The sequence below is a fragment of the Fomitopsis serialis genome, assembly GCF_022376445.1.
Source record: "Fomitopsis serialis strain Sig1Antser10 chromosome Unknown B0H18scaffold_97, whole genome shotgun sequence".
Classification (NCBI taxonomy): Eukaryota; Fungi; Basidiomycota; class Agaricomycetes; order Polyporales; family Fomitopsidaceae; genus Fomitopsis; species Fomitopsis serialis.
Window position 1 is genome coordinate 20,322 of NW_025955057.1, and position 27,460 is coordinate 47,781.

At 55.1% G+C, this 27,460-nt stretch overlaps 6 protein-coding genes across 6 annotated transcripts; 3 read left to right on the forward strand and 3 right to left on the reverse strand.

Annotated features, from left to right (window-relative positions):
• The first annotated feature begins 381 nt into the window (after positions 1-381).
• B0H18DRAFT_938232 (uncharacterized protein) lies at positions 382-2,667 on the forward strand. The gene is made up of 7 exons (XM_048041837.1): positions 382-1,610; positions 1,662-1,764; positions 1,811-1,899; positions 1,999-2,021; positions 2,079-2,242; positions 2,298-2,314; positions 2,377-2,667. Exons 1-7 carry the CDS (start codon positions 517-519, stop codon positions 2,537-2,539), a joined length of 1,653 nt encoding a protein of 550 aa, XP_047888540.1. The 5' UTR covers positions 382-516; the 3' UTR covers positions 2,540-2,667.
• Positions 2,668-4,113: 1,446 nt separating this feature from the next.
• Positions 4,114-6,679, forward strand: B0H18DRAFT_1033411 (Alpha/Beta hydrolase protein). The gene is made up of 13 exons (XM_048030175.1): positions 4,114-4,322; positions 4,387-4,490; positions 4,549-4,607; positions 4,661-4,715; positions 4,789-4,917; positions 4,971-5,072; positions 5,128-5,149; positions 5,206-5,277; positions 5,337-5,629; positions 5,705-5,991; positions 6,066-6,073; positions 6,141-6,292; positions 6,347-6,679. The coding sequence occupies exons 1-13, from the start codon at positions 4,124-4,126 to the stop codon at positions 6,440-6,442; spliced, it is 1,578 nt and encodes a 525-aa protein (XP_047888541.1). The 5' UTR covers positions 4,114-4,123; the 3' UTR covers positions 6,443-6,679.
• Positions 6,680-6,777: 98 nt separating this feature from the next.
• On the reverse strand, positions 6,778-8,989 carry B0H18DRAFT_687915 (aryl-alcohol dehydrogenase). Its single transcript, XM_048039188.1, has 16 exons — positions 8,768-8,989; positions 8,578-8,704; positions 8,486-8,522; positions 8,336-8,425; positions 8,188-8,283; positions 8,059-8,125; positions 7,960-7,997; positions 7,835-7,910; positions 7,767-7,781; positions 7,596-7,696; positions 7,444-7,538; positions 7,338-7,388; positions 7,213-7,286; positions 7,090-7,146; positions 6,852-7,028; positions 6,778-6,799 (listed from the first exon to the last, which is right to left on the reverse strand). The coding sequence occupies exons 1-15, from the start codon at positions 8,796-8,798 to the stop codon at positions 6,943-6,945; spliced, it is 1,041 nt and encodes a 346-aa protein (XP_047888542.1). The 5' UTR covers positions 8,799-8,989; the 3' UTR covers positions 6,778-6,799; positions 6,852-6,942.
• A 3,404-nt stretch (positions 8,990-12,393) lies between these two features.
• Positions 12,394-14,854, forward strand: B0H18DRAFT_1033448 (Aldehyde/histidinol dehydrogenase). Its single transcript, XM_048030176.1, has 15 exons — positions 12,394-12,591; positions 12,653-12,711; positions 12,772-12,948; positions 13,007-13,301; positions 13,366-13,438; positions 13,498-13,538; positions 13,598-13,660; positions 13,747-13,846; positions 13,911-13,965; positions 14,018-14,064; positions 14,130-14,146; positions 14,205-14,240; positions 14,306-14,460; positions 14,534-14,610; positions 14,673-14,854. The coding sequence occupies exons 1-15, from the start codon at positions 12,415-12,417 to the stop codon at positions 14,726-14,728; spliced, it is 1,428 nt and encodes a 475-aa protein (XP_047888543.1). The 5' UTR covers positions 12,394-12,414; the 3' UTR covers positions 14,729-14,854.
• On the reverse strand, positions 14,855-18,632 carry B0H18DRAFT_1033449 (uncharacterized protein). The gene is made up of 11 exons (XM_048030177.1): positions 18,560-18,632; positions 18,369-18,511; positions 18,137-18,315; positions 18,001-18,083; positions 17,405-17,951; positions 17,261-17,355; positions 16,959-17,209; positions 16,763-16,906; positions 15,860-16,711; positions 15,737-15,809; positions 14,855-15,686 (listed from the first exon to the last, which is right to left on the reverse strand). The coding sequence occupies exons 1-11, from the start codon at positions 18,615-18,617 to the stop codon at positions 15,124-15,126; spliced, it is 2,988 nt and encodes a 995-aa protein (XP_047888544.1). The 5' UTR covers positions 18,618-18,632; the 3' UTR covers positions 14,855-15,123.
• A 1,364-nt stretch (positions 18,633-19,996) lies between these two features.
• Positions 19,997-20,735, reverse strand: B0H18DRAFT_958213 (uncharacterized protein; the record flags this gene model as incomplete). Its single annotated transcript, XM_048042670.1, has 6 exons — positions 19,997-20,063; positions 20,128-20,196; positions 20,372-20,415; positions 20,451-20,599; positions 20,641-20,647; positions 20,709-20,735. The coding sequence occupies 6 exons, from the start codon at positions 20,733-20,735 to the stop codon at positions 19,997-19,999; spliced, it is 363 nt and encodes a 120-aa protein (XP_047888545.1).
• Positions 20,736-27,460: the final 6,725 nt, after the last annotated feature.

Sequence of the window (27,460 nt, forward strand, 5' to 3'; positions counted from 1 at the left end):
GATGCTGGTGACCTTGCGGGAGCTCGGTGATGTCGTCCGCAGCGACCTGGCCCATGCGCTCCTTGGTCGCCTGGACGGTGGTGTTAAAGCCCTTTGCGAACTTGTTGGCGGACTGGCCGATGTTGAGGCCGGAAAGTCCAGCCTGAAGCTTTGTCCATTGGTCCATAGCGACAAGGGCGAGTGTGGAGGACGGGGAGAGAGCAGGAGAGAGACTTGCAGGGAGACGGAATGGGCAGGCCGCAATCAATGCGGTGTCATGCACGCTCAGTGCGGTGTTCGAGGTCGCGCGCAATGTCCGTGTCACTGTCCAGCCTGGTGATCGGGGGCGCGCGGCTGCATCAGGCGCGGAACGCGCAACGCGCCTCTTCCTTCCAAGCCACCACCATCTCCCCGTCGCGTCCTGCTCCCTCCTAGGCGTCCCAAAGGTATCCTTCTGCTTTTCCTTGGCTTTGATTGCACAGAGGACGCGTTGAGGGCTGAAACGACGCGCATATAGCCGCCGATTCTCTCGCGAACATGGCTCAAAACGGCGTCTCATACAGCTCCTTCAACGCGACCTGCGCCAACCCAAGACCCAGTATGCCCTTGACTGCGTACAGCTATTCACCAGGCATGTTCCAGACTGCCGGCCTGCGGAACTCCTTCGTGGACTGGGACTCTGACCCCTACCTCTACGAGGCCTCGCGGAACGACCTCATCTCTCCGTACAAGGACTCGCTGCAAGCGGTCTCGACACCTCCCTTTGCTCTCGGTTTCCCGTCCAGTCAGCTCTCTGGCTTTGCCTCAAACTCGTGCTCGTCTCCCTCCACCCCGCTGCAGGCCCTCTTCTCTTCTCCTAGCGCGCTCTGGGCAGCCGTCGGCTCCTCGGTATCTCCGGTCCACCGTTATGGCGTCCGCTCGCTCTCTCGCAGTGCAACCCGCAAGCCAGCCACACCTAGTAGCGGACATAACTCCTATGTGGCCACACCTGCAAGCAAGATCCAGTCTCTCGCCGCGTACACGGCTGCCCAAGACCGGAGGACATCCCTCGAATCAGACTGTCCATCCGCATCTCTCTCCGAACTGCTCTCGCCCGCTCTTTCTGCGCTCTCGTCGATGCCCACCTCTCCCTGTGCTCCCGCCTGTTCTGTCCAAGGCTCGCCCGCCGTACGCGTACGCGCTGCCACTGCTGAAAAGTCATCTCCCCCTGCTGCATCTACTACCGCTTCTGCACCGAGATCTAAGGTCATGGACAGCGCCGACAAGCGCGCTATGCGCGAGGCTCTCGGTCTGCGCTATCACACTCGTTCGCGAAGGCTGGACCGTTCTGCTCATCTGCCCGCTGCGTCCACTTCAACGATGGCTCGCCCCTCTGGTACTCGCAAGAGACCCTTGAAGGATACCGAGCTCGAGCGGTCTCTGGTTCTCCCCGCTCGGAAGAGGCGAAGACCCGACTCTGGAGAACGTGTCATACCCGAACGCCCCGAACAAGACAATCAGGCTCCTTCCGCGGACGAAGACGCCCTCATCCCTCAGCGCACATTCCTTCCACAGGTCCCCATTGACCCCGAATTTTCGTTATTCTACAGACGCTTCGCGGTGAGCTCGTACCAAGAGGAATACGTTTCCAAGTAAGATGGCCGATCCACGCCGCGTTGTCCATTCCGCTTGACGTTTCACAGGTACGCGAAGACCAAAGGCCTCTCCGACGCTACCTTCAACTCGCCGCGCGACGCCTTCGATCTGTACACCCCTCGCTTCGTGAAGGGGAGGGGCACGACGAAGGTATGCCTCCCGTCCGCGCGTAGATTGTGTCTTCATTGTCGCGCAGGTCGGGCTATGTCCGTGCTGCATGGAGAGCAGGAGTCGCGGTGGCGAGGACAAGAAGCTCTGGCTCTCTACCAAGTTCTCTGCGTTCAAGTGGTACGTCCGTCTCCTGTTCTCCGTATTGAATCTCACCACGACAATAGAGCACTCATACGCACTGTCCGCTGACCCTCTTAACTGACACTACCTCAGCTACCACATGCAATACGCGCACGGTACCCTCGCTTTACTCGTCACTCAAATGGCGATGTGAATGACTAACCCACCTTTAGGCATCTCCGCGATGACCGGCCGCCCGTTCTCGCCCCCGCTCGCGTTCCGGACCGTGCAGCGCACGACGGTCGGCAAGCTCGAGAAGACCCATATCATGCAGGGCAAGTGCCACAGGTGCAAAAAGTGGGTCGCCGTTGAGGGCGTCAAGGACGTCCCCACGAAGGTGCGCGCCGCCGTTCGCTCGTCTCGGTGTCGGGATTGCTGACTGTCTGGCGCAGGTCAAGGAGATACACTGGTACGCTGACGCCGTCCGCTTCTGTGTGCGCTGACTGCAGCTCGCGGTGCGCGGTGTGACAGGTGGAAGCACGCGGCGGCGTGCCATCAAGGGTCGACCATGGAGGGTGAGGCGGACATCTACATCGAGGACGATATCTATCGCGCGGCTGTGGAAGCGGAGGCGGAAGCAGAGGCAGAGGCGGAGGAGGATGCCGAGGCTGATCGTGACTCCGAAACGGACTAGGCTCCTCGCTGCTCCCGACTCGTCTCTGCGCTCTCCTGGTGAATGCTCTGTATCGATATTCATGGATGTCTGGTGATTGTAGCGGCTCATTGTACTCTGCCTGGTATCAAAGCGTGGTTCGAATGTAGCATTGCGCTGATCTGTGAGGTAGATGGTCGAGACCGCTGCATATACGTATTGTCTCTGCTGAGCCTCACAGTGAAACGGCGTCGGCGCTTGCACGGTCTGCATCGCGGCAACGTGACCGTGCCAGCGCGCGTCCCGCGGTCTTCGACTGTCTGACTCGGGCACATATCCGCACCGATGTGTGATGTGTCCCTCCCTGATCTCTCTCAACTTAACATGTGGTACCCAGGTATGTCGTACCACTGCTGTGACTGGTGACACGTATTGATACCCTTTGAGCATATAGCGTGAACCCGCCCAGGGCCCTGTTCGCATTGACAAGCGTAACGCCGCCAGATCCTGCATCGCTCACCACGTCTTTCATGCTGCAGGCTACGTGAATGTCTTCCGACCACCCAGGCAAGCAGATTGACATTCAGTTTGCGAGCTGAGCACGCAGGGAATGGAGCATTGCGTATTTCAGTCGTGGCATATCGGCCGCTGCTACCCAGTATGTCGGCCAGGGGCTGCTTTATGCCGCCTCGAAAGGTCTTTGAAGATCCATTTCATCTGCATTTCATCTGGTTCACAACTTCCTTGGGCCTATTCTTGTCTATCTCGAGCGCGCCAGAGGGGTTGATGCGGCTTGGTGTGTACGCGTCTCGAAGACGCGTGCTTCACACAGTGTGCCATGCGATCGAATTCACTGAGAGAGCAGCGACGCAGAGTTCTACAGGTCGGGGACGTCTGGGGGGGAGCCAAAGGTATAATTTTGCCTCGGGCCATGTGCGGGGAGTGTGAGCGCATGCAATGTTTCCTCGCCTGCACTTTTTGAATTGTTGTTTTGTTGACTGTTCTACGCCATGTGCGTTGTGTCCAGATTCTCAGTCTCGGAACTTCCAGCATCGGCCTTCTCCTCACTCTGAGTACAATGATTCCATGATATGGACACTTCATTTCCGCATTGCCTATGCTGTCGACATCTCAGCGTGGCATGAAGTGCAGACGAAGTGTTGGCTCCGAGCCGCGTCGGGGTTGATCCGAGCATGGCCGCGGGGGATGAGAATGGTAAGTATGCACTCTACTTGCACTCTACTACAGTCTACTACGAGGATGCGAGGCTAGTGGAGATAGCAGCGAAGGCCGCCTGAAACATCGCCCGAGACCGGCCTCGTGCGGCGTAATGAATGCAGGTTCTGTGCGTTCCTCCGAGGAACCGTCGCTCGCGTGCTGCTTCTCCCCGGTCGCCACGCTGCCAATTGACGCATCCGCCACCGACCCCCATCACCCCCGAAGCGTCGCGTCGGGTGGCTCGGGGTGTCCGCCCCCGTGTGCGAATGTGCAGTATATATAAAGCTCAAGTGCGTCTCGAAGGTCCGTCTTTCCCCCTCGCCCCTTGTCATCCCTGTCGCACTCATCTCTGAGGCACGGACGCTACTCGAGCTTAGGGACACACCTGCCGCCATGAGGCTCTCTGCGATGTCGCGTGCAGCGCTCGCGCTCGCGGCGCTCGGTGCAGCGGCGGGCGTCGATGCGAAGAAGATGATGCCGATGCACAAGCTTCGCGCATACCAAGAGCAGGCTGCGAGGAAGTGGGCCGTCCCGCCACGAGCCGACGCGGTCGCGGGTGGTCCGGGCACCGTCAAGAACATTACCTTCTCTAACCCGAAGGCGTCAGGTGCGTCACAGTCTCTACTTACATGGCATATATGCGCGTGAATCTGGGTCTGAGGTGCGTGCAGAGTTCTGGGTGAATGGCTCGGCTATCCCGTTGGTCGATTGGGACATTGGCCCGAGCTGGGCGGGCTTGCTGCCGATTAGCAACAAGACCGATGAGACGCGTCAGGTAAGTGTGGTGCTGGACGTACTACGGTTTGCGTCGCTGAGTTGAGCTTGCCGCGTAGCTGTTCTTCTGGTTCTTCCCGCCTGGTCCGCAAGGCAGTCTCGATGACCTCATCATGTGGTACGTAGTGTTCTCCTTATGCATCCCGCGATCGTTCAACAACCTCTTCCCAGGATCAACGGAGGCCCCGGATGTTCGTCCCTGGAGGGCCTCCTGCAAGAGAACGGGGTGTGTCCTCGTTTGTTCGCTAATAATTCATAAAATAGCCGATTAATGGATCCCGTCGACCTGACCATCACAGCCGTTCCAGTGGTCTCACGGACAAGCGAAACCCACGCCGAATGACTACAGCTGGACGAATCTCTCGAGTATCCTGTATATCGACCAGCCGGTCGGTACGGGCTTCTCCCAGGGCACGCCAGATATCGAGGTGTGGCGTCTCCGCACTGTTGATCGAGGCAGTCTCATCGAGCTCGTCGGTAGAATGAAGACCAACTGGCTGAGCAGCTCGTTGGCTTCCTGCACCAGTTCCTCGAGGTCTTCTCCGAGCTGAAGGGGAAGAACTTCTACACTACTGGGGAAAGTGTGGGTGCTGTCGCCGTGGCTTCTCGTTCAATTTCAGTGCTGACGGTGATCGAAGTATGCCGGGACCTACGTTCCTTGTGAGTGCTTCTGAGTTGATCTGCACGAGCCTGTAGTCTCAGATACCTACTTGCAGACACCGCCAACTACATCTACGAGCACCCCGACGCCCTCGACCTCGACCTCAAAGGCTTCTGGATCTCCGATCGTCCGTACCTTCTTCCATGTCCGATCCGTCACCCACACACCTCTGACGGGTTTGCGCAGCCTCGCTCTCGTGGGACGTCGTCCAAGAGCAGATCCCCGCCGTGAGCTTCGTGCACAAGTACCGGAACGTCTTCGCGTTCAACGAGACGTTCATGGACACGCTCGACGCGCAGGCCGCCGCGTGCAACTACGCGGACTACACGGACAAGTACCTCGCCTATCCGCCGACCGGGCTGCTGCCCCTGCCGGGCACGAGCGTCGAGGCCGACGCCGGGTGCGACGTGTGGGACGCGATCTTCGCCGCGGCGCTCGACGTCAACCCCGCGTTCAACATCTACCGCATCTTCGACACGGTGCGTCTCCACCCGCCGCCGCCCCCTTCCGTCCAGACGCGCTGACCCGGCCCGTCTTACTTAACTCACGGGCAGTGGCCGATCCTGTGGGACGTGCTCGGCTTCCCGGGGTCCTTCCCGCAGACGCAGCTCGCGCCGCTCTACTTCGACCGCGCGGACGTGAAGGCGGCGATCCACGCGCCCGCGGACGTCGCCTGGGCGGAGTGCTCCGATGTGGACGTGTTCCCCGACGGCGATAATAGCCTCCCGCCCGTGTTCAGCGTGCTCCCGAACGTGATCGAGAAGAGCGCGCGCGCGGTGGTCGTGCACGGCCTCGCGGACTTCGTGCTGATCAGCGAGGGCACGCGGATCGCGCTGCAGAAGTGAGTGGTGCCTTGTGTTGTGTGTTGTGTTGTGCTGTGGGCGGTCGGCTGATGGGTGTGGGGCGCGATGGTAGCATGACTTGTGAGTGCTCTGACTGTGCTGCGGGGATGAATCCGATGTTGATGTGGCCGTGACGTGGCCTGCGTAGGGAACGGTATGCAGGGATTCCAAACACCTATCGCGAATGACAGCTTCATCGTCGACGGCGTCGGCGCGCTGGGCACGGCCCACTACGAGCGTGGCCTGGCCTACTTCGAGGTCGAGCTGAGCGGGCATATGGTACCCGAGTTCTCTCCAGCGGTGAGTGCAAATCTGTAGAGCGATGCTGAGCGCACCTGATTGCAACCGGCGCAGGCTGCATACCAAATTATGGAGTACCTGTTGGGCTTCCGCGCGGAACCTACCTTCACTCCGCAGGAGAGCGACGTCGTCAGGCGATCTGAGCTGTAGATGGGGAGCAGCAGCTTGAGAACGGTGGACGCGACAACATTGCCGTGCAGTACCGTTGTATAGAATGCCTGTTGTGTACTGCTAATAGATTCAGGTCGCGGCATCAACATAACCTTGTAAGTCAACTTGCTCGATTGGATCAGATCGGCATAGCAAATTGGCAGACGAAATGGCGGCTTACCTGTGCAGACAGCCACCTGATACCACCCTCCATTAGTTCCATCACTAGCAGCACTACGACGTACTTGAATCATATCGTCGATCTGATCAGGCGGAAGATATACACAGTGGGACCGCCGCAGGCACATCCAGTGGGACGCAGTGTAATCCATGCTTCCATTTTGCGAGTTGCTATCACTATCGTACACATGTGAGTCATACTTCCTACTGTACCATGCATGACACATGCCTGGACTCCATACTACCCATTTTGCGAGGAAACCACACTCGTCTGCGCGTCGCACGCATCTTTGCCCCACGCCCGCGCGTTCCACTATCGCTTACGAGTGGCCATACACTGCGATCGGCTTGTATGCCTCCTCGAGGTACTTGATCTCGTCCGGAGTCAGCTCGACGTCCAGCGCGTCTGTCCGTCAAGCACCGTCAGCACCTCAGAGACGCAGACGCAGACGGGGACTGGGGCGCACCGATGAGCTCCTCGAGGTTCTTGAGGCCCGTCGTGCCCACGATCGGCGCCGACACGTCTGCAGCGCAGAACGCGCGTCCACATCAACACCACGAACGCGCCGCCCGACTCCACGCGCACTCACCGTCCTTCGCCAAGCTCCACGCAAGCGCGACCTGCGCCATGCTCACCCCCTTCTTGCCCGCGAGCTCCTCCACCCTGCATACCCTGGTCAGCAAGGAACAGCATGTCCGCGGCGGAGAGACGTACCGGGTGACGACGTCGGCGGTGCCCGCCCACGTCTTGTACGGGCCCGCGGCGCTGCAGGAGGGCCAGATGAGCACGCGCGACTGCAGGGCGGAGGGGCGGTACTGACGCGTCGGTCTCGCCGCGCTTCGTCTGCGCGGAGAGCGGGCGGGTGAGGATGCCGCGGCCGAGGGGCGACCACGGGATCGCGCCGACGCCGAACATCTGCGCGCAGACTGTCAGCCTGAGAACAAAGGGTCGGGACGGGCTGGGGGACGGCACCTTGAGTGTGGGGAACATCTCGCGTTCCTCCTCGCGGTAGACGAGGCTGTGGTGGTTCTGCATCGAGATGAAGGGCGTGAGCTTGTGCTGGATGGCGTAGTCTGTTGGCGCGGGTAGTAAGGTGTCAGCGTCGAGATGTGTTCTTTTTGAAAGTAAGGCGGGGGTGCGCACTCTGCATGGCGTGGACTGTGAGTTTCGTCAGCATTGCAGTATGAGGTGCTGTCAGCACGGATACGTACACTGGTAGGCGTGGCACGAGCTCATGCCGATGTATCGGGCGTACCCGGCCTGCACGACGTCGTGGAGGGCTTGCATCTGCGGAGGGTCAGAGTGGGTTCGGATCGGCTAACAGACATTCACGGACCGTTTCCTCGATCGGTGTATCGTAGTCGAAACGATGGCCTGGAAGGAGCATGTGTCAACATCAAAGAATCCAAGCAGTTTGCCGCGACTCGAGACATACACTGGAGTACGTCGACGTAGTCGAGCTGCAGACGCTCGAGGCTGTTCTTGATAGAGTCGAAGATATGCTGGAAGCACACCATGTCATTATACGCGCACCGTCTAAGCAACCCCGAACGATCGAACGCACCTTGCGGTTCAGACCCTTCTGGTTGATGATACCGTGGTCCGCCGCACTCGCTAGCGTCACGTCCATGCCGAATTTTGGCGCGAGTGGATGCCACACCTGCGCATCGTCGCCTGAGCGGAGCGATGGGCCTGTGAGGGGATGGGCTGACCTTGGTGAGAATGACGAGCTCCTCGCGGGGCAGCTCGAGCTCCTTGATGGCCTTGCCGAGCATGACCTCGGAGCAGCCGTTCGAGTACATCTTGAGAGCGAGTCTGCGTCACCCGTAGGTATGCGCGAGATGCGCAAAGAATGGACGTACATTTGCCGTATCGAAGGTCTGGATGCCGTGGTCGTAGCTGTCGTCCGCGTTCGTCGAAGGGCGCGATGCAGCGGGTCAAGTGAAGGGCTCACGCGTATTTTATGTGCTTGCTGACCTCCTCCTGATCGTCAATGACCCATTCTCTCCAGCCCTTGTGGCCGTACGACATACATCCCAGGATGATCTTCGACACCTTCAGGCCAGACTTGCCCAGGCGGACTGCCGACATCGGACGCGTCAGGGACTGCAGCGGAATACACCAACAGAGCACAGGATACGCACCATATGGCATAGACTTCTTTGCGACAGACATTTGGATGTTAGACGGGGGCTAGTACGACGCGCAGGATAGTGGGTGGAGGAGATGCGGGTTGAGGTCAACTGCCAATAAGTGTTGTCACATTCGGGCACTGATATATGCCGAGAAGGGTGTGTGCGTCATGGTGACTAAGTGGGAACGAGGAACGACGAGTCGGAGGAGAGTGGGGAGGGGCAAGCCCTGCGACGCCCGTGGCCGCTTAGTCAGCGACGCGCCACTGCAAACTTGGTCAGACCTCGATCGTGTGGCGCTGGTGTGGCGTATACATCGCACTGATCGCGTTCAAGCTCTACAGGCAAGACATCTATCCAGAGTAAATTACGAGTACGTTATACTAAAATGTATGTTATAGTCTAACAATCTAGGTCCGAGTCATTATCATAGTCTATGTGGGATTCCCCTGCTCGTTGTGTCAAACTCGCTGTAATGCTGTCTGACTCAGATGTAGCAGTATTCGAAAGAGCCAGTGTACGGCGGGCCTCTGCACGCGCAATCGCCTTCCTCAGCTCTAGTAATGCCTCGGGCTTTTTGACCTTTTTCTTGTGCAAAGACGAAGGTGCGGGGGTCTCCTTATCGTCGAGCCGATAGACTTGAAGCTGCTGATCAATGTCAGGTCTGCGTAATTTCGCCAGGCCCTCCTCGTCAATTACGAACTTGACTGCACGCAGCTTGGCCTCCCGTTCATTTTCCTTGCGCTTCTTCTCCGCGGCCTCTGCTGATCTCTGCTGAGCAGTTGCCAGATCGTGCTCGACTTGACGTCTGCGGCGCTCGGCCTCGTGGCCACTGCTGTCGAAGGTACGTGCTTCGCGGCGAATATGTTCGTGACAGGTGTCGTCGAACATCTAACGCTCCCGCAACGCTTTGCATGGCGTCTCCGACCTTCTTCTGTGAACATCCACCTCGCACCAACATGCGCGCAAGCGACCGCGCGGCTGGCGTGTAAACACCCTTCCGCTTCAAACGAAAGATCGCTGGCCGTGACTTCGCCCTCTCAATCGCGTTCGCGAGAACACAGGGTGCACGCTCGCTGCGTTTGCGAAGCTTTCGAATAGTATTTTGACAACCACGTAGCTTATCGACCATTGCGCTGCGTGTTCCGACCAGGGTCGTGCGAAGTTCGTGCCCCTCCTGCTGAAGATGCACGATCTTGCCCTCTAACTCGGTGTTGTGCTTCTCAACAGATGCATGAAGATTTGTCTTGACTCGAAGCTTGTCCTTGAGTACATTCATTCGTTTCTTCATACGTGCTTCTCGTCGCTGACTGTTGTGCAGTTGTCTCCTCGATTCGGCAAGCTTATGCCAGTGCTGAGTCCCATCATGCGCCGGCAAGTCCTCCATCTCAGCTTTCTACATGACAGTGAGTTTTGTTTGTCACTTGGCAAGGAAGTAACCTATATCACTGACACTCCACTCCGAAAAAATAGCCATCCCAGATGACTGTGGACCCATTACAGGTATGTTCTCTCTCGCCAGTGCCGAGTCTGAGTCTGAGTCTCCATGATACTGAGCTCTACTAGCCAGAGCTCCCTTGGCTGCAGCTGCCTTCTGTGCTGAAGAGCGTCCCTTCCGCCTCGGTCTAGTACATGATTTATATGTTCCTTTGGCCACCATACTCGTGCTAATGATGTATGCGTCTCCGAGGATGATTATTGGTGTATTATGCTGTAGCTGAACTTCAGGGCACGAATTAAGCGCAGAATAAATCTAGGAAACTCCCGATTAAATTCAGGGACCATGGTACATTTATACCTCAACTCACCTATCGAAAGGAGATATGTTTGAGAGAGAACGGACATTGTTACGCGCATGGAGATGAACGGGTAACCGCGTTGTTGTTGCTCACGTGACCGTACGACGCGTTTGTGGCGGAGACATCTCGCGCGTCTTCGTGCCTATCAGTATACCGTGTATCTAACCTGAAGCAAAGGCATTCATGCCTGGTCATTGGTGACAAATATATTGCGAGAGTACATATGAGTGTTTCATTAGTGGTTTCATTGTGTGGATATTTGTCTTTCACTCCATGATTGAGGAAACACACATGAGCCACACTCATTAAATCGGAATTCTCGTCCATGTAACCTAACAAAACCTTCTATGGCCTCATGGCTCTCAATCCCGTTGCATCCGCGGACACCAAAGCATCTGAGGGAGCTCATGTTTGTGATACAGTGCTTCTACCACTCTCGCGACCAATGCCACTAATTCCAAACACGAACAAACAGATTCGCCCTTGCGGGCGTTGCCCCTCCCCAAGGAGAGTGGGGGCCAGCATAACGATATTGATTGGCAACTCAGCCGAAGAGAACCTTGAGTGAACCGCTCAGGCGGCACACAACTTGTACGCTGCAGATTATCCAGTCCTTGCCTTGCTGTCGACGGTGAGTACATACAGAAAGATGCACCAGGAAGACACTTGCCGAACTTGCCAAACCTCCTCTGATCTTCGAAAATCCAAGGGTTCCGCTCGATACGGGTCGCGCCCACGTGACCGACACGCTGGTCCATTCTGAGTTGAAGTTCTTTCATTTCAAACCCCCTCACTTCTCTGCTCTGAGTCTGTGCTCTGCTTGAGCGTGCGCGGGCTCTGACTTGCTACTCGGTCGTGGCCCGGAATACGGGCGATCTATGAAGAGTAATCAGTAGGTCTTGAAGTAGCACATCATGATGGAAAATTAGTAGGCTGCGTTCCATGTCTATCGCAGACGTGCATATCAAGACACCGTGGGTTTGGCGTAACATTGGACAGACTGGGAGGGAACGGTGCGTCACGCCGCGCATAGACGAGGACGCGGCTCTGGCGAGCGCAAGCCACGCAATACCGTGTGGGTTCTGGTAAGTTAATCGTCTCATACTCGAGCCCGACAATCCATGCTTACCAAGGCAAGGTGAGCCGATGACGCATCACTACGGCCAGTAGACTGACTAATGCTCGGATCTGTAGGCGGACTACCATCTCAAAAAGGCGCATCACAGCTCTGGAGCGGGGTTTCCGTTTTGTGGGCGGAGTGTCTCTCAGCAAGGACTCGGCCGTGCTATGCGATGATACGGAACACAGCCTCCCGTTTAGATTGTGGTGGGCCATTTGGGCGTGCTCAAGTTGCAAGCCAATGTGACTGTGTATTCTGGCGCCCCAGAGCTTGCATTCTCGATTACTTCTTGGCTTCAAAAACCGGACCTCGCGTCGACTACGTCAATGAATTTGTGGGAGGATTCAGTGACGGCATAGAGATGGGGCATATCCTCTGACCTATCGAGATCGTCCTGTCGCGCCAACGACCTGCGGGCATTCCAAAGTGAGGCGTAGTACTCAGCTGCGGAGTCATGCGCGTAGAACACACTTTTGAATGCGTTGAAGGCGCCTGTCCCACCTCTGTGCTGTCCGCCGCCAAGTAGCGTCGCGTTCCCGCCATCCAGAACCATGCTCCTCAGCTTATCGTACACCAGGATGCCTGGACATGAGATTGGGTGCCACAAGTACGCACACGAGCGATGTTGCTGAACGACTGGAGCCGGCCCGGGTGTAGCGGGGAGGGTGATCTGAGATTGAGAATGTACGAGTCGTCCGTGATCGCGATCTGCTCTCACCACGCGTTCATCCGCCACCGCCATGTCCGCGCCCGAGTCCCAGACGACCATCAGCCCCCACACCCAGCAGCCTCTCGTCACCCGCACATATCCGTCCCAGTCCGCGCTCAACAATGTCATCGAACGCTCTGAGGTTGCCCAGAAGCAGTGGGCTCGTGTGCCGCTGAAGGAGAGGATCGCTATTGCGACGAAGTTCATGGTGCGTACGTGGTACGGGAATGCGAATGTAGCACCGTCTAAGTGCGTGGCTGCCTTTGCAGGATGAGTTCAAGGCCATGGGCGAGGAGATCTCCTTGGAACTCACAGTGCAGATGGGCCGGTACGTTCCTCGCCTCCCTGTCTTGCCTCGCCGCTGAGATTGCGCTCGTGCAATCCATAGTCCCGTCTCCCAAGTACCCGGGGAGGTCAGGGGCACCCTCGACCGCGCCGCATACATGCTCTCCATCGCAGAGTCCAGCCTCGCCGACGTCTCTCTCGCCGACACCGACAAGCCTGGCTTCCGGCGGTACATCAAGCGTGCCCCCATGGGCGTCGTCCTCGTCATCGCTCCCTGGAAGTGCGTCTCACCCTCATGCGTTCCTTCCCAGACCGCCTGACCTCTACTTCTACCACAGCTACCCCTACCTCACCTCCATCAACTCCGTCCTGCCCGCCCTCGTCGCCGGCAACTCCGTCATCCTCAAACCGTCGCCCCAGACCCCGCTCACCGCCGAGCGCTTCGCCCTCGCCTGGTCGCGCGCCGGGCTCCCCCAGGACCTCCTCCAGGTCGCCCACCTCTCGCCGGAGCTCGCCGCGTTTGCCGTGACACACCCGAAGGTCGACTTTGTCAGCTTCACGGGGAGCGTCGTCGGCGGGAAGGCGGTCGCGCAGGCGGCGGCGGGCGCGGGATTCAAGGGTGTTGGTCTTGAGGTGCGTCGACTTCGCGTGGGTCATTGGGAGACGTGTCGGTGACGAAGGACATGTGGGGGTGTAGCTCGGTGGAAAGGATCCGGCGTACGTGCGCGCGGATGCGCAGCTCGACTACACGGCCGCCGAGCTGGTAGACGGTACGTGCTTCCCTTCTGCTGGTACGCCTGGTGTGTTGACTTGACCGCGCATATACCAGGCGCGATGTTCAACTCGGGCCAGTCCTGCTGTGCCGTCGAGGTAAGCATTCGCCAACGGCGTCCCGCGACTGTCGTGCAGCCCATCTCATCCGTTTATAGCGCATATACGTCCACGAATCGATCTACGAACCCTTCGTCGCGAAGTTCGTCGAGCTTGTGAAGGTGCGCTTCCTCGCGAAGGCTCTTTCCCGCCCTCTTCTCTTCCGCCCCCCCTTCGTCCTACTCATTGGACATTCACTTCCATACAGGGATACAAGCTTGGTGACCCGACACTGCCGGGGACGAACCTCGGCCCTGTCGTCAGCGTCGCGAGCGCGGAGAAGATCCGCAAGCAGGTCGCGGACGCCGGTACGTCCTTTCCCCGCTCAACCGAGTTCCCGCGTACTGCATGTTCACGCTCACGGCTACGTAGTGAAAGCAGGTGCGAAGGCGCTCATTCCGGAGGACTTGTTTGCCACCGCGCAGCCGTGAGTGTTTTGGAGTAAGACCGTGCTTGGACTGATCGCGCGGACGGTGAAGGGGCACGGCGTATGTCGCGCCGCAGGTGCTGGTCGACGTTGATCACTGTGCGCCTGTCTTTCGTTGGTTACCCTAGCAGGCCTGTGCGCTCAACGTAATTTTTTTTTCGCAGCGATGGACGTCATGATGGTCAGTCCCTCCCCAACCGTGCTCTTCCAACGCGCTCAACGCACGTCCTCTCTCATAGGAAGAGACCTTCGGACCCGTCATCGGCATAATAAAGGTCCGGCCGCCTCCTCCCCCTTGCCGCGCTTTCATGCCTTGGCTCACCGCCCATTCGCGCCGCAGGTATCCTCCGACGAAGAGGCAGTCACGCTCATGAACGACTCGCCCTACGGGCTCACAGCCTCCGTCTGGACCGACGCCGCGGCGCACCCCGAGTCCGAGGCCGCGTTCCTCCGGATCACGGACGAGCTCTTCACGGGGACCGTCTTCCTGAACCGGTGCGCGTCCCGTTTCCCGTTTCTTCCCCCCATCGGCTGTTGGTTGGTTCGTGCGCTGAGTCGTGGGCGACAGGTGCGACGCGCTGGACCCTGCGCTCGCGTGGACGGGCGTGAAGGACAGCGGGCGCGGCGTCAGCTTGAGCAAGTTCGGTGAGTCGTGCGAGGCTTGTGGTGTGACAGGACTGTGCGGGGATGCTGATGTGCGGGTGCAGGGTATGACCAGCTCACGAGGGCGAAGAGCGTGCATATGAAGATCAAGACGACGTAGGGGCCGGCGTGGCTTGTAGGAGGGAGGGGGACCGATTGGCGTGAGCAGATCAAGTAGCCATGTATTGCAAATGTAGAATGTTCCAAATTATAGCTGGTCTGTGCAACAGCTGGACTGAAACCAAATTACTTGTGGACATGGTGTCAGTACACGTGGATAGCGAAACTTGGCAAAGACAAAGCTAGATCTATGAGTGGCCTAGTGTACTATATCGAGGCTACGCAAATGCCATCTACGCTGCATCGACTCTACATTGAACCTTCCAAGTTGTCACAGCCAGCATTACGATGGTTTATTACATTCGCCCTGGGCCTGAGCCTTCGTCCCCCAGCGCTGCATGCCTTCAATGCACCGGCATGGTTCATTTGCGCACCCAAACGAGCAGCCGTTAACACCTATCTCCTTCGTGTATTCTTCCGCGATGCAAAGCCCACATATGCAGCCTCATCATCGGAATCATCGTCCAATATCACAGGTGCCGTAGCCTTCGATGCGCCACCCTTCTTCGTTCCGCGGGTAACACGGCTCTGCGTCCCTCGCCCGCTTGAACGCAGCGTAGACACATCATCGTCCATGTCCAATTCATCGGCGTCCTTGATCGCGTCAAAGTCGTCATCGTCCGCCATAGTCTGTGACATTGGCCCCGCCTCCTCTTCGTCGGATTCGATAAACAGTGGCTGGGTCTTATGCGTCTTTGCTCGAGGTAGAGCGGAGCCGGCACGGCTTGGGGCTTTCCTTTGAGACTTGGCGGGCTGGGTCGGAGGCGGTGGCATAGCATCCTCGTCGGAGTCGTCGAGAACGATTGCTTTCGCCTTCGCCTTGCCGCTCTGAGTCTTTTGCGTCTGCGTTTGCGTCTTCTGCCTCCGATTCTGTGTCGACTCTGGCTTATGGGTCTCCTGTGATTGCGACTGCGATTGAGACGCCAACTGGGAACGTGCTTGAGAGCCCTTCCACAGTTCTGCGAGCTAGTCAATATTCGAACAACACAATGAGCTGGAGACAGCGTACGCGAGCTTATGTCGTAATCGTTCTCGTCATCGGCATAGACCTCGACAGCCGGTTTCCTCCCTGCAATCGATTTCTGCGCACCAAGCGTCAGCAAGGACCAGATGACCAACACAAAGCACAAACCTTCTTGAACTTCTTGAAATCCACTCTACCCGCCCAGTCTGCCCTCTCTTCGTCGCCTCTCACCAAAGCCGGCCTTTGCGGCTTCTCGTGCACCTCCATCTCCACGATAACCATGAAGTTGCCCCGCAGATCCCCATCATCCCCGAATTCGTCCAGCACGGCCCACGCGTCGCGCTCCTGCGCCTGCTCCAGCTCCGGCTTCGAGATCCGCAGGTTATTGAACTCGCGGTCGAACGTGTCCTCCGCGCGCTTGCCCTTCTTCGTCGAGGCGACCGCTTTGAGGAATGCCTCATCTATGTCCGGCTTCCCCGGGGCCGCCCCCGACGCTTTCTCGGTCTTCTGGGTCTGATTGGGCTTGGACGGAGGCTTGGACGCGGCGCGCGACGGGGGCTTGGCAGCAGCTTGCGTCTGTGACGGCTGCACCGCGTCCGCACCCTCGACTGCACGCCGCTTGCTCGCTGGCGCAGCTTCATCCTCTATCTCCACGTCCTCGTCCCCTGCCCTGCCCTTCCTCTTCACGCCTTGGCTCTGGGCCTGTGTCCCCGCACTCGGACCCGCGCCCTGCGTGACCCCACGCGCACTCTCCTCCTCCTCTTCCGCCACAGCCGCAAGCCGCGTCGCCCCTCCGGCCACCTGCGTCAGCATGGACTCGCTCTCCGTCACACTGTCCAGCTGCGTCTGGAGGCTGCCGGACTGCGTGACGCGGTCGGGGTCGCTCTGCTCGAAGAGTGCGCGGAATTTCTTCAGCGGCGGCTCGGGCGCGGGAGCGTCCGCCGTCAGGTCTATGATGTCCGACGTGGCAGCGTGCGTGCCTGCGCGGCGCTTCAGGCGGCTGCGTGCCGGCGTGGGTTCCTAACGCCCGTGTGAGCGAGGCCGTCTGGAGAGTGGAAGAGAGGTACGTACCGGACCGACACTAGGGGCACGCGCAGGCTCAGGCGGGGGCTGCGCGACCTGCGAGGAGGGAGCGGGCGTCCCATCGCTGTCGAGATTCATAGAGGAATCGTCAATAGCGGCCGCTCGCGAGCGACCCGCTCTGCGAATCAAGCCCTGACGCTCCTCTCTTAGCATACCAACGACCCACGACGCACAGAACATTCACCTTGCGCTTTGGCTGCTCTGTCGATGGCGCCTTCTCCGTAGGCGCCGGCTGGGCAGGGGCAGCGGGCGGAGGCGACGGCACGCGAGACGATGCGCGCGAGCCCACCCGCCGGCGCAGTCTGCTCCGCGTCGGCTGGGGCTCCTGGGACTGCACCACACGCTCGTTGGTCGGGGGAGGTATAGACGGTTCGTCTGGGTGTGTATTCGGTACCACATCTGGGAGTGGGGAGAGATTCGCTTGTGGCGATCCACCTGTCGTACATGCATGTCAGTTCAGCGCATGAGCAGGCGAATGTCGCCCACCTTCATTGGGTATGGTGTCGGGATTGAGTAGAGATGTATCAACGTCGACGACGGCTTGGAGAATCCTCTCGCGGCTGGTGAAGTTGATCTCGAAGCTGCAAAGCATTCAAGAAGCGACCATGGAAGGACGAAGAAACTTTGCACCTGTTCGCCTCGTCCACTAGTTCCTGCCACCCGTCCTTGCCGACAGCAGGCACAAGCGCGTCCTCCTCTCCAACCAACACTAATATCCTCCCCTTGGCCCTGCCCTTCGCGAGCACCTTCCTCAACCCCGCCCTACCTGCCTCTACCGCGAAGCACTCATACTCACCCTCCCCGCGCTTCACTAGCTCGCGCATCGCCTCCTGTACCTCCCGCCCCTTCTCGCCGACGAAAAGGAAGCGGCAGCCCCTGAACATGCCGACGCGCGCTTCATTCGGGGCCCACTTGCTGGACGTCTTGAGCGCGGGCGGGAGGGTCTGCGAGAACACAGGGCGGTACTTTTCCGCGAGAGGGAGAAGGAAGGTCTCCTCGAGCGCGCAGAACGCGCCCGGCTTCTGTGCGCGACCGGCTTTGAGGAGGTCGGCCAGCCACTCAGGGGTGACAATGTTGGTGAGGGAGAGCAGGGAGAGGGCTAGCTCGGGCGAGAGGTTTATGGTGGACGAGAGGTGGTGGGTGACGTCGGGGTGGGATGTTGGCCGGACGCAGATGCCTGTGAGTACACCGTGAGACTAGCGTCTCCACGAGAATGTCGGGCTTACCTAGTGAGGTGTAGGTCGAAGGATCGGGAGGTGGGATGCCCCGAGTAGGAGGGGCGAGGCAGGCCACTGGCACCCAATGCGCACTGAGGGTCGGGTGTCAGGTAATGGACGAAGCATGACAGGCCTGGCGACGCACGACATGCGGATGTCCAATATAACGTGTACGACATCGCCATCGTCGACGTCTACGATCTCGTCCGGGTTGAGGGTTGCAGGGGGAGCACCGCTCGCCTTGTCCATCCTGCGTGCGACGTTCCTCTTACCCTCCGCGGACGGGTTCACGATAGTCAGCTTTGGTCGGTAGTTCGGGTCGGTCTGGTGAGTGGATGAGCGCGGGATGGACCGGGGTAAGCAGCGTATGGACTGACCGAATCTGTGTTGGGTTCATCTATAACATTGAGGACGAAGTGGTGGCGAGAGATCTTCTTCTGCTTGATGACGAAGGTCGCGGCATCGTCGAGCTCTTTGCGGCCGACAACGTACTTGACACCGCTCTTGAGGAGTTTCCGTTCTGCAGCTGTGTGATTAGTAGTCATCTATACGCAGCCTGGTCACGCACTTGTGTAGGTGGGAATGTCGCGCTCGTCGCAGTCGAAAGGGCCTGCGAGCGTCCACATCGCCGTCAGTGTCACATTGGACGCGTCGGTGGCAGAGCGCGTCTGAGTCGGGATGACACGTGACATATGTGACGTAACACGAGTGTGACTCACACTTATTTTTCTTATTTTTCTTTCTTTTTGTGTCTCCATGTTTATGGTCCACACTTAACATGCAGATGTAATGGCTAGCACACAATATCCTAGACCAAGTTGTAACCTTGCAGCTCCCTGTGTAATCCACCCTGTGACAGGCACCTGGCAGCAGACCTTGTCACCCTCCCTGCCCCTTTGCAGCCCTGGGCCAGTGGATTTGGGTAGACCTGAGTCAGTTGTTGGTAAAACTCCTCATCTTCATTGTGCTGGGCCCCCTTTAAAGACCCAGGGGTAGGGGACATAATTCTGGTAAGGCACCTAGAGCAACACATGAGTCTCTTTCCTTAGAGTCCTGAAATAATCCACAAATAGCTCTAGTGTATCATTCAGGGCCTCTGCTGTCAAGGTGGTGACCAAAACACAGTGGAAATGACAGCAGAAAGCAAGGGATCATATAGCACACAAATGCACATGTACACGAGTGGCTGATTATGTAAGCTACAGTATGGGCAACTCAACTACTCTAACATCTGCATGATGCATTACAAATATTGCTATCATTAGTTGTGTGGGCACTGAACTGTGGGTATATTATTGTGCCTCATGAGAAGCACCCTAACTGGTAGTCATAACAAATGAATCAAGCTATGTAAGCTGCAGAGATCTTGTACTACACCCATGGCTGGGGAGGGCATTAGTATGGAAGCTACAAGTGGGGCCTCACGGGGATGGACTGGATGCAGGCCCTGCTTGTATTTTCAATTGTGGGTATTATCAGGTGGGGAGGCCATTCTCATAGACCTATATGCCAAGCCCAGGTATGCTATTGCTCCTATAACATACCCAACACCCATTTACTCACATCTTTAAAAGCTACAGGTCAGGAGATGCTATCATCTTCTTTGCTGGGTCTATCTACCATGGGATAGCACCTTGGCTTCCAGACCCTAAGTCAATCCCAGAACACCTTGAAAAGGCCAACATAACTGCTGGAAGGGTTTCCCATGTCTTGTTTTCTCCTGCTGCTACTGTGGAGCATTTTGAAGACAAGCCATAGTAGGTGGTGGCAGTTGACTTGTGATGGTGTCTATGATTATGTTCCTCCTAAACAGAATTAGTCTACATGTGCTTTCTATCATGATGAGATGGGGTTTTGTGATGTTTATATGTTATACAGAATTTCTATTTACATTCATTCTCCTCATGCCAATTGAATGGTTCAGAGCTCATTGACATCTGCTGCTACCACCAAATGTGTTCAGAGTTCTCTCCAGGGAGGAGGCCTGTACAAGCCTGCTTCTCACCTACCATACAGCTGCCTTGTCCACTTGTATGCAAGGTGGGGCAGAGAGCATCTCACATCCACTTCTCCTGCAGAGGCATCTCTTGGTATAGGTTAGACTGTAAATACATTGGCACACTTACCCAGACTTACCTGCACTCATACTTCACTCCAGCCACATTTGCATTTGCACATAACTTCACTTGCAAGCAGATATGTACCCTGTGCATGTTGACAGTGATGAATCTCAGGGATTCTTGTGATCAGTTGCAGACTAGCATGCATTGCAGGGATGTTCAAGCCTCCACCATGTAGGAGCCAGCCCTGCACATAGTCATCATTCTTGATGCAGGGTTAAGAATCAAGACAAAGTGGTATGCCCATGTCTCAATCTCACCAGATGGTGCTAGTGGTGGTGTCCCAGAGTGGCACAAGCACCCACTGAAGAAGACTACATGTATGTTGGCTAAACCCACATAGACTCCTAGGGACAAAAGGTGGAATTCACCAGCCTCATAATCATCAGGCAGATGACTGCCTTCCACCATGACTGAGAGACCTGCAGCAAGATCCATATCATCTGTATGACCCCCACCAAAAAGTCCCATCTGAGTGAGACCATTTTCTAATAATTGATAAGTAGTGGTCTGCAGTTACATCACTTACTAAGTGCCTGTTGCCAAAGCAGACTTGTACACAAATGTGGCCCTGCAGTTGTGTGCAACTCAGCTCACCCAAAAGGGATTTTGGAGCACTGTCATTGGTTGAACCAGTGACAAACCTTGCCTTCTAAGGGAATCATTCAATCTCAGCTCCCCATGCCGAGTTTTTTAATGGCTTGCCTAATTTGGTCAGCAGCACTGTCTGGACTCCTACTAGAGCACATCAAATGTGGAAAATCTCACAATATTGATTCTCATGCAATGCACCATGCACACAGGTATGGAGGTCCAGATTAGGTGAGAATGCAATGAGCCAAAGTCTGTGCTTGTGTTCAGCTCACTCAGACACATCCAAGACTCCAGACCACTCCAATACTGGCAGTGTCTACAAGGACTCGGGTTTGCTGGGACCAAGTATACCACCTGCAGGTCCTGCCACCCTTTCAGCAACAATAGTTCCTCCAAAATATCCACACATGCTTGTGCTGAAGACCAGCACAGATACCTTCTGGTATAATGGTCACACAGGAATACTGCTCCAGCCAGGGGCTGCACAGATTGCTATTGTGTGGCTGTTGACTTTCATCAAATTGATATACACATTGAAGCCTCATTTGTGGTTTGTTGTAAGACATTTTCCCTCCTAGACCACCTTCTTTCACACCTCCTGAACAAGCACAGGAGCATCTATGGGTGTCTTGGCACTAGGTAAATCTTTCCAGGCGACCATGGGGAGAGCTGTGGAGCATATTGGCAGGGAAATATACATTTCAGGCAAGGCCTTTGCACAAGGAGTATCAGAAAAGCTCACATTGCCCTAAATGGTGGGCAACCTTCCAAATTCAGTAATTCTCAATAAATCGAATGTCTAGTGCTTCATAAATTGCAGATCAATCAGAGGATATTCAGAGAGTACTATGGCATGTTGATGATGCTTGTGATGTTCACAACATGTTACCATATACAGAAATTAAGCAATAATACCACATACAAGCATGAAATTAGCCAACCTTGCCCATTCTGAGCTCTGTTATGGCACCATACAACATTTTCGTGATGTCTGACACATATGGATATACTGTATGGGTCATGTGCTCCATATTTAGGATGAAAATGAGCAGTTCAATTTCTGCAAACTCACTTGTGTATTTTGTATTTTGCATTTTATGGCCTAGCTAGCCACTACTGGGGCCCGTAGACTCTATGAAACAAGAGCTACAAGCTGACTGTATAATTGCCCTATCTATTTGTGGGTGCTTACTGTTGCAAAAAGTCATTGATTATATTGGAGCACAGTGCTGCTGGTTAGGTCACATGTCATGTTCATCACTTTCCATATTGGGCTCCATGCTAGATGTTACAGGAGCCCCAAGTCCATAGGGAATTGTCAGCCACAGCACTTGTTACAATCCCTGAGGTACAAAGGTATCGTTCTTATGATGGACAGGCCTGAAACACTTCCAGTGGCACCTGATGCGGCAGTTGTTTCCCACAGGTACACTCATTTGCCCCCAGCTTACCACATATAGTTAACATTTGTTATGGTCAGTTAACAGAGTTCAAAAATTTCGGACTCCCAGACAACACGACTTGCACCAACACCACCAAACAAATGCTGTGGCTCAGTGCTTTGTCCTGGGGTGAGGGCCCAAGAAACACTTCGAGTGGCGCCCAATATGGCAACTGGTGAGCATGTCATGTGACTGGCAGCCAGGCAGCTCACTGCTAGCACTCACTTATAGGCTGCCCCATAGCCCTAGTTAGTAACAATTGTGAATGGACTTAGTATACTGATCTGATAGCCCTTCATTCAGAGAGTATACACTATCATTATTGAGTAGCTAGAGTGGCTGGCTGGTCCAGAAAATGCAAAATAAAAAAATCCACATGTGCCTCTGCAGATGTCAAAGTGCCTATTTGTGCCTCAGATGTGTTCCATATGTCTGTAATGACATACATATGTGATTCAGACACTGTACAACTCAGAGGGTGCTGCACTACAGCCAAAATCAGCCACAATGAGCCATTTGACCCTCTTTTCACATGTTGTAGTCCATGTACATGGTGTAGTGATGTCTATCATAATCCCAAGCACTCAGATTCTCCTATTGGGTGCTTCTGTATATTTGACAGATTTCTGCATTTTTGTGACCTCCATGGGCACCACATCTTGTCCTACTTCCTCTTTGGGCAGGACACCTACTCTATATGGTAGTTCAAGTTGCAGCATGTAGCTGGCATATAGACACATAGACACAATCTGGGGATATATAATGGCCATCCATACATATGTATCCATGCTACTATGATGTCAGGCTTTGTATACTGCAGAGACACTGTCTGAAGTGTGATCATAGGCTTATATGAGCTCCCTGAATGTGAATCTCACCGTGTTATTGAGTATACTGCCCTAGTTGATGCAACGATTGTATCATGGAAGGCTATAAGGATTGACCTCATTCATTCTGAATATCTTCTGAATATTCCGCTTTTTTCAAGTCTATACGAGCCCTCTTGACACAGTAACAGTCTGCACTGACACCGCTTACTAAGCACCCATTAAGCGCCCATTGCCGAAGCGGACTTGTATACAACTGCAGCCCTGCATTTGTCTGCAACTCAGCTCACCCAAAAGGGATTTTGGAGCAATGTCATTGGTTGAACCACTGGCAAACCTTGCCTTCTAAGGGAATCATTCAATCTCAGCTCCCCATGCCGAGTTTTTTCTTGCCCAATGTGGTTAGCAGCACTGTCTAGACTCTTACTAGAGCACATTAAATGTGGAGAAATCTCGGAATATTGACTCTCATGCAATGCTCCTTGCACACAGGTACGGAGGTCCAAATTAGGTATCCCAGTGCTTGTTCACAGTGTACTGACCATGGCAAGTGATGCAGAGGCATATGTACAAATGTTGTTTTGCATTTACTGCCCTTACTGGAGAGTCCTACAGGCTGACAATCTTATGCAGGGGTCTATGGCTACCAGGTCTGAAAAATCACCATATATGGTAGATCCCTTGCCTGTTTGGGAAGTTGATGATAGATCACCTTTACAGTGTTGCGTAAATAGCGGGAAAATGAGCAAAACATTAGATAACACTATTGTCCCATTGTGGGTTGATAGGACTTATGTGTGACACTGAGTACTTGTGGATGAGATGGATAGCAGAAACACAGAGTCTGGTGCAATAGGCTCAGCCACATGCCATGTGAGGTTCACTTGTCCACAGGTCAAAATTTTGACCTGTGGACAAGTCATCTTGCAGTGTAGTCTCCCAGACTCCACTGAAATATGCTGTTTTAGGGAATTAACCTGTGACTGGCCTTGCTGTATTTGGCCAAAGGCTCTCAAGTCCATGTATCTGCTGTACTGTAGCCTTCACAAATACAACAAATCCCCAAAATATTCTCTCTGATAGGTATGATGCCACAGAGTCTGTAGCTGCTGTGACTTGCCCATCAACTTCAGTGGTTATGGCACAATTCACAAAACTCAAAAACCCACATATGCCTCTGTACACATGAGTGCACTGCTTTTAACCTTCAAAGTGACTCTATCAAAGCCTGTAGACTGCCCATTGATTCTCTGACATCTGGGATCTGCTATATAGGGAAGCTGGCCTTCCAAAAATGGCAGTTTCCATTCAGCTGCTCAGTCTGGGCTCAGAAAATGCTGATAAAATCTGGGAATATTATGTACAATTGAATTCATCCATGATGCCTGCTGTATGTAAGAAATTGATCCTGTATAGAGCCCTCAGAGTCTATAACTAGCATGCCTTGCCTATATATTCATAATCCAGAAAAGAGAACCTCTGTGGACAATTGCAAAGTGATTCCAAATATGAATAGGTTGTTGTCTCTGAAACACATTTGATATGACCTGTATAGACCATGCACATAGTCCACACAGCATGAGTGTGTCTGGAATGTGCACAGCACTGCTATGAATGGGGAAATATTGTCATAACATGCCTGTGTTGATTTCCCACAACTGAATGACCATGTATTGAGGTTTCCTCTACTTTAAATATGCTTAGGGATATTCCACAGATCTTCTAGAACATTATCTGATTTTCCGGGACTTTTTTGAGCCCCAAACAAGTCAGTTTTGCTGCAGAAACAGTGTACACTTACATCACTTACTAAGCGCTCAAATAAGCGCCCATTGCCGAAGCGGAGTCGTTGACAGGCCGGAATTCGGCCTGTTGACAACTCTGGTTAGTGTTGCGGACAAGCCGAGTTCAGCTCGCCAGCTAACTCGACTTGTTGACTAAGCTCTACGAACTTAGCTTAGCTTGCTCCACAAGTTGAGTTGGCAAGTCGACTCTCGAGTCCAGGCTCCTGTTATTACAAATGTTTCCCACGCACCATAACAGGACACTGCTGCGTGCCGTGCACGAACCCGACACGACCCAACTGCAACTCCATTGTTGAGACTGTCTCTTGCGCAAGGAACTCCACTCCCCTCACTCTATGCAACTGTTTCGTCAATGTCATATGGCTCTGGGCTCTGTCTTCAAACTTCCAGGCTGGTCAATGCAACATGTCAAGCTCCGGGTTGCGCTCTTGGCGGATGCAACATTGGGTAGTCGGCACCACTTTATGTGTTTGAGGGAGGGGCCGGAGGGCGCGTCGTTCGGAGTGTTGGCTACGGGTAACGAGCCTAGAGTCTAGATCGTAGTTGAGTATCTGCTGTATTTCTTATATATATACATTTCGCAGTGCTATCTACTCGTCTTGACATCTCGATGCCTGACTGCACCTGCGGCAATCCTCTGGACTGTCGCTGCAACTTCAGCACAAGTTCCTCATTCTCCTCGCTTCCACATCATGCACACGTCCAAGGTCCTCTTTCGTCGCAGTACTCTGCTCAGCCCACAGCCCATTTTCCAAGTCCTCCAGGCTATCCTCCGGCCAGTCACGGCTACTCTCCTAACCCTAACTATGGGCTCCCTTCATCGTCGTCGTATGGATCCCATCTGAATCCACCTTCTACGGATGGCAGAGGACTGTTCAACTATGCATATCCTGGGTATGGCTATCATCCTTTCTCGGCCCCTCCACCTTTCGCTCCACAGGCTACCTCGTACATCCTGTTTCCACAGGCACCACTGGCACCCAATACCCAACCTGGAGCGGCAGCTGCTATGAAGTCAAAGGGTGGAAGAGGCAGTACGACAGCGCGAAAGCGCAAGGACACTACGACAACTGCAAATGAAGTGGCCTCGTCGGGACAACAGTGCGGCGACTGCAGCCGATGCCAGTGGCTCTGGCGACCAGATTCGGACGGCAGCACACTGCGGTGTGGATGAGGGCTCTGACCCGTTGACACGACCGAAAAGAACACAAAAGCCACACAAAAACCCAACCGTGAGGTCGAGCAGTGGTATGTGAGGCCTCTGCGTCTATGAGATGTACGGGGGACTGTACAGTGGTCTAGGTAAGAAGGAGGAGGACGGACAAGACTCCGAACAACGCGGGAGAGCTTCAAAGATGTTGAAGACTGTTCAAAGACAAGGGCTAAGCCTCGAAGGTAGGAGGGAGGGTTTTGACAGACGTGTCGAACGAACGGTGACAAGGAAGGCGAGCGACGGCAGGAGGAGAAGTGTAGAGCCTTTCGGGGCAACTATGAGCTGGCGAACGTACTGACGAACTGACTGACTGACTTCGAACGTACTGACTGACTGGCGAACTTGCTGACTTCGAACAAACTGGCTGACTGACGAACCTCGCCGGTGCGAGGTGAGATTGAGAGGGTAAGGGGGTCTCTCAGATTCGAAGGGAACAAGTCCCCAGGTATATACAGGAAAATACGGTCCGAAGACCAAGAGAGCCAAGGGAAATCCAAGAAATGATGAAGGAGAGTGATAAGGAAAACAACCAATCGGAGAATGTCACAACGCTTGACCCGGACCTACTAACACATGAGAGAATCCAACTCGGCCTTCCGCAGGTTCCAAATAATGGGCGACCGTCCCCGAACGGTGAAGGTCATAACCGGAGCCAGTGACAGTCCTCGAAGATATGAGACATCTGCAGGAGTTCGCCTGACTTGCACGAACATGCCGCACCTCCACCCAACTTCCGAAGTGTATGCTGCCCGCTACTATCGCCTCCTTGATGTCCTCAAGACCGAGGGACTTGTCGAGCCACAATATGATGCCAACAGTCCTGGAGAGTGGCTGGCTTGGGTCCACGGAGTCCGTTGGATGATTGTACGTGCATCCGAACATAGACTATCCTCCGAACCATCGAACCGACCTTCAAACAGCACTTCTTGTTTGAGTCTCGCAGCCGGGCCATCCTGCTAGCGAACGACACACTTCCTGCTCCTAGGTCGTTCCCCGAGATTGACGAGTTGATGTGTTACCTCAACGAGGTCTTCCACCGCGACAGCAACCAGGGGGACATCCTAGGGTCAGCCTATCCTACGATCACCTGGTCCGAGACTTTGGTGCTGCTCGAACAGGTCAACCAGGCCGAGTGTCGTCCTCTCACGAACCCGCAGTATCAGCGCGAGTCGTTGATCCTTTCCAACTTCCGCCAGCTGCCCGACAACCTCGAGTCCATGGGTCGAGTGATCCACAACATCGCAGTCGACCAGCGCCGCACGCACGGCACCCTTGTTGGATTGCTCGAAAGCCTGCTCGAGCGTGTCAACACTGACCGTGGCTTCGACGCTGGTCCGTCTGTTCGTAGGGGTAGGGGTGGTGGTCATGGGTGTGGGGGTCGAGGGCATAGATACGAGAGTTGCCGAGGCCGTCACTAGTTAGTTTGACCTAGCCGTGTACTTGTCCATAGTCCTACCAATGTAGCAAC

What these genes read in the sequence shown, in the direction of transcription:
- B0H18DRAFT_938232 (XM_048041837.1), top strand. Translation starts at nt 517, where the DNA reads ATGGCTCAAAACGGCGTCTCATACAGCTCCTTCAACGCGACCTGCGCC. An exon ending in AGGGGAGGGGCACGACGAAG is followed by an intron (nt 1,765 to 1,810) that starts GTATGCCTCCCG and finishes ATTGTCGCGCAG; the next exon opens with GTCGGGCTATGTCCGTGCTG. An exon ending in ACCAAGTTCTCTGCGTTCAA is followed by an intron (nt 1,900 to 1,998) that starts GTGGTACGTCCG and finishes ACACTACCTCAG; the next exon opens with CTACCACATGCAATACGCGC.
- B0H18DRAFT_1033411 (XM_048030175.1), top strand. Translation starts at nt 4,124, where the DNA reads ATGTCGCGTGCAGCGCTCGCGCTCGCGGCGCTCGGTGCAGCGGCGGGC. An exon ending in CTCGATGACCTCATCATGTG is followed by an intron (nt 4,608 to 4,660) that starts GTACGTAGTGTT and finishes ACCTCTTCCCAG; the next exon opens with GATCAACGGAGGCCCCGGAT. An exon ending in TCTACACTACTGGGGAAAGT is followed by an intron (nt 5,073 to 5,127) that starts GTGGGTGCTGTC and finishes CGGTGATCGAAG; the next exon opens with TATGCCGGGACCTACGTTCC.
- B0H18DRAFT_687915 (XM_048039188.1), bottom strand. Translation starts at nt 8,798, where the DNA reads ATGTCTGTCGCAAAGAAGTCTATGCCATATG. An exon ending in ATACACCGATCGAGGAAACG is followed by an intron (nt 7,911 to 7,959) that starts GTCCGTGAATGT and finishes GACCCTCCGCAG; the next exon opens with ATGCAAGCCCTCCACGACGT. An exon ending in AGATGTTCCCCACACTCAAG is followed by an intron (nt 7,539 to 7,595) that starts GTGCCGTCCCCC and finishes GTCTGCGCGCAG; the next exon opens with ATGTTCGGCGTCGGCGCGAT.
- B0H18DRAFT_1033448 (XM_048030176.1), top strand. Translation starts at nt 12,415, where the DNA reads ATGTCCGCGCCCGAGTCCCAGACGACCATCAGCCCCCACACCCAGCAG. An exon ending in GGGACCGTCTTCCTGAACCG is followed by an intron (nt 14,461 to 14,533) that starts GTGCGCGTCCCG and finishes CGTGGGCGACAG; the next exon opens with GTGCGACGCGCTGGACCCTG. An exon ending in CGTCAGCTTGAGCAAGTTCG is followed by an intron (nt 14,611 to 14,672) that starts GTGAGTCGTGCG and finishes GTGCGGGTGCAG; the next exon opens with GGTATGACCAGCTCACGAGG.
- B0H18DRAFT_1033449 (XM_048030177.1), bottom strand. Translation starts at nt 18,617, where the DNA reads ATGTGGACGCTCGCAGGCCCTTTCGACTGCGACGAGCGCGACATTCCC. An exon ending in CTAGTGGACGAGGCGAACAG is followed by an intron (nt 17,356 to 17,404) that starts GTGCAAAGTTTC and finishes AATGCTTTGCAG; the next exon opens with CTTCGAGATCAACTTCACCA. An exon ending in CGATTACGACATAAGCTCGC is followed by an intron (nt 15,687 to 15,736) that starts GTACGCTGTCTC and finishes ACTAGCTCGCAG; the next exon opens with AACTGTGGAAGGGCTCTCAA.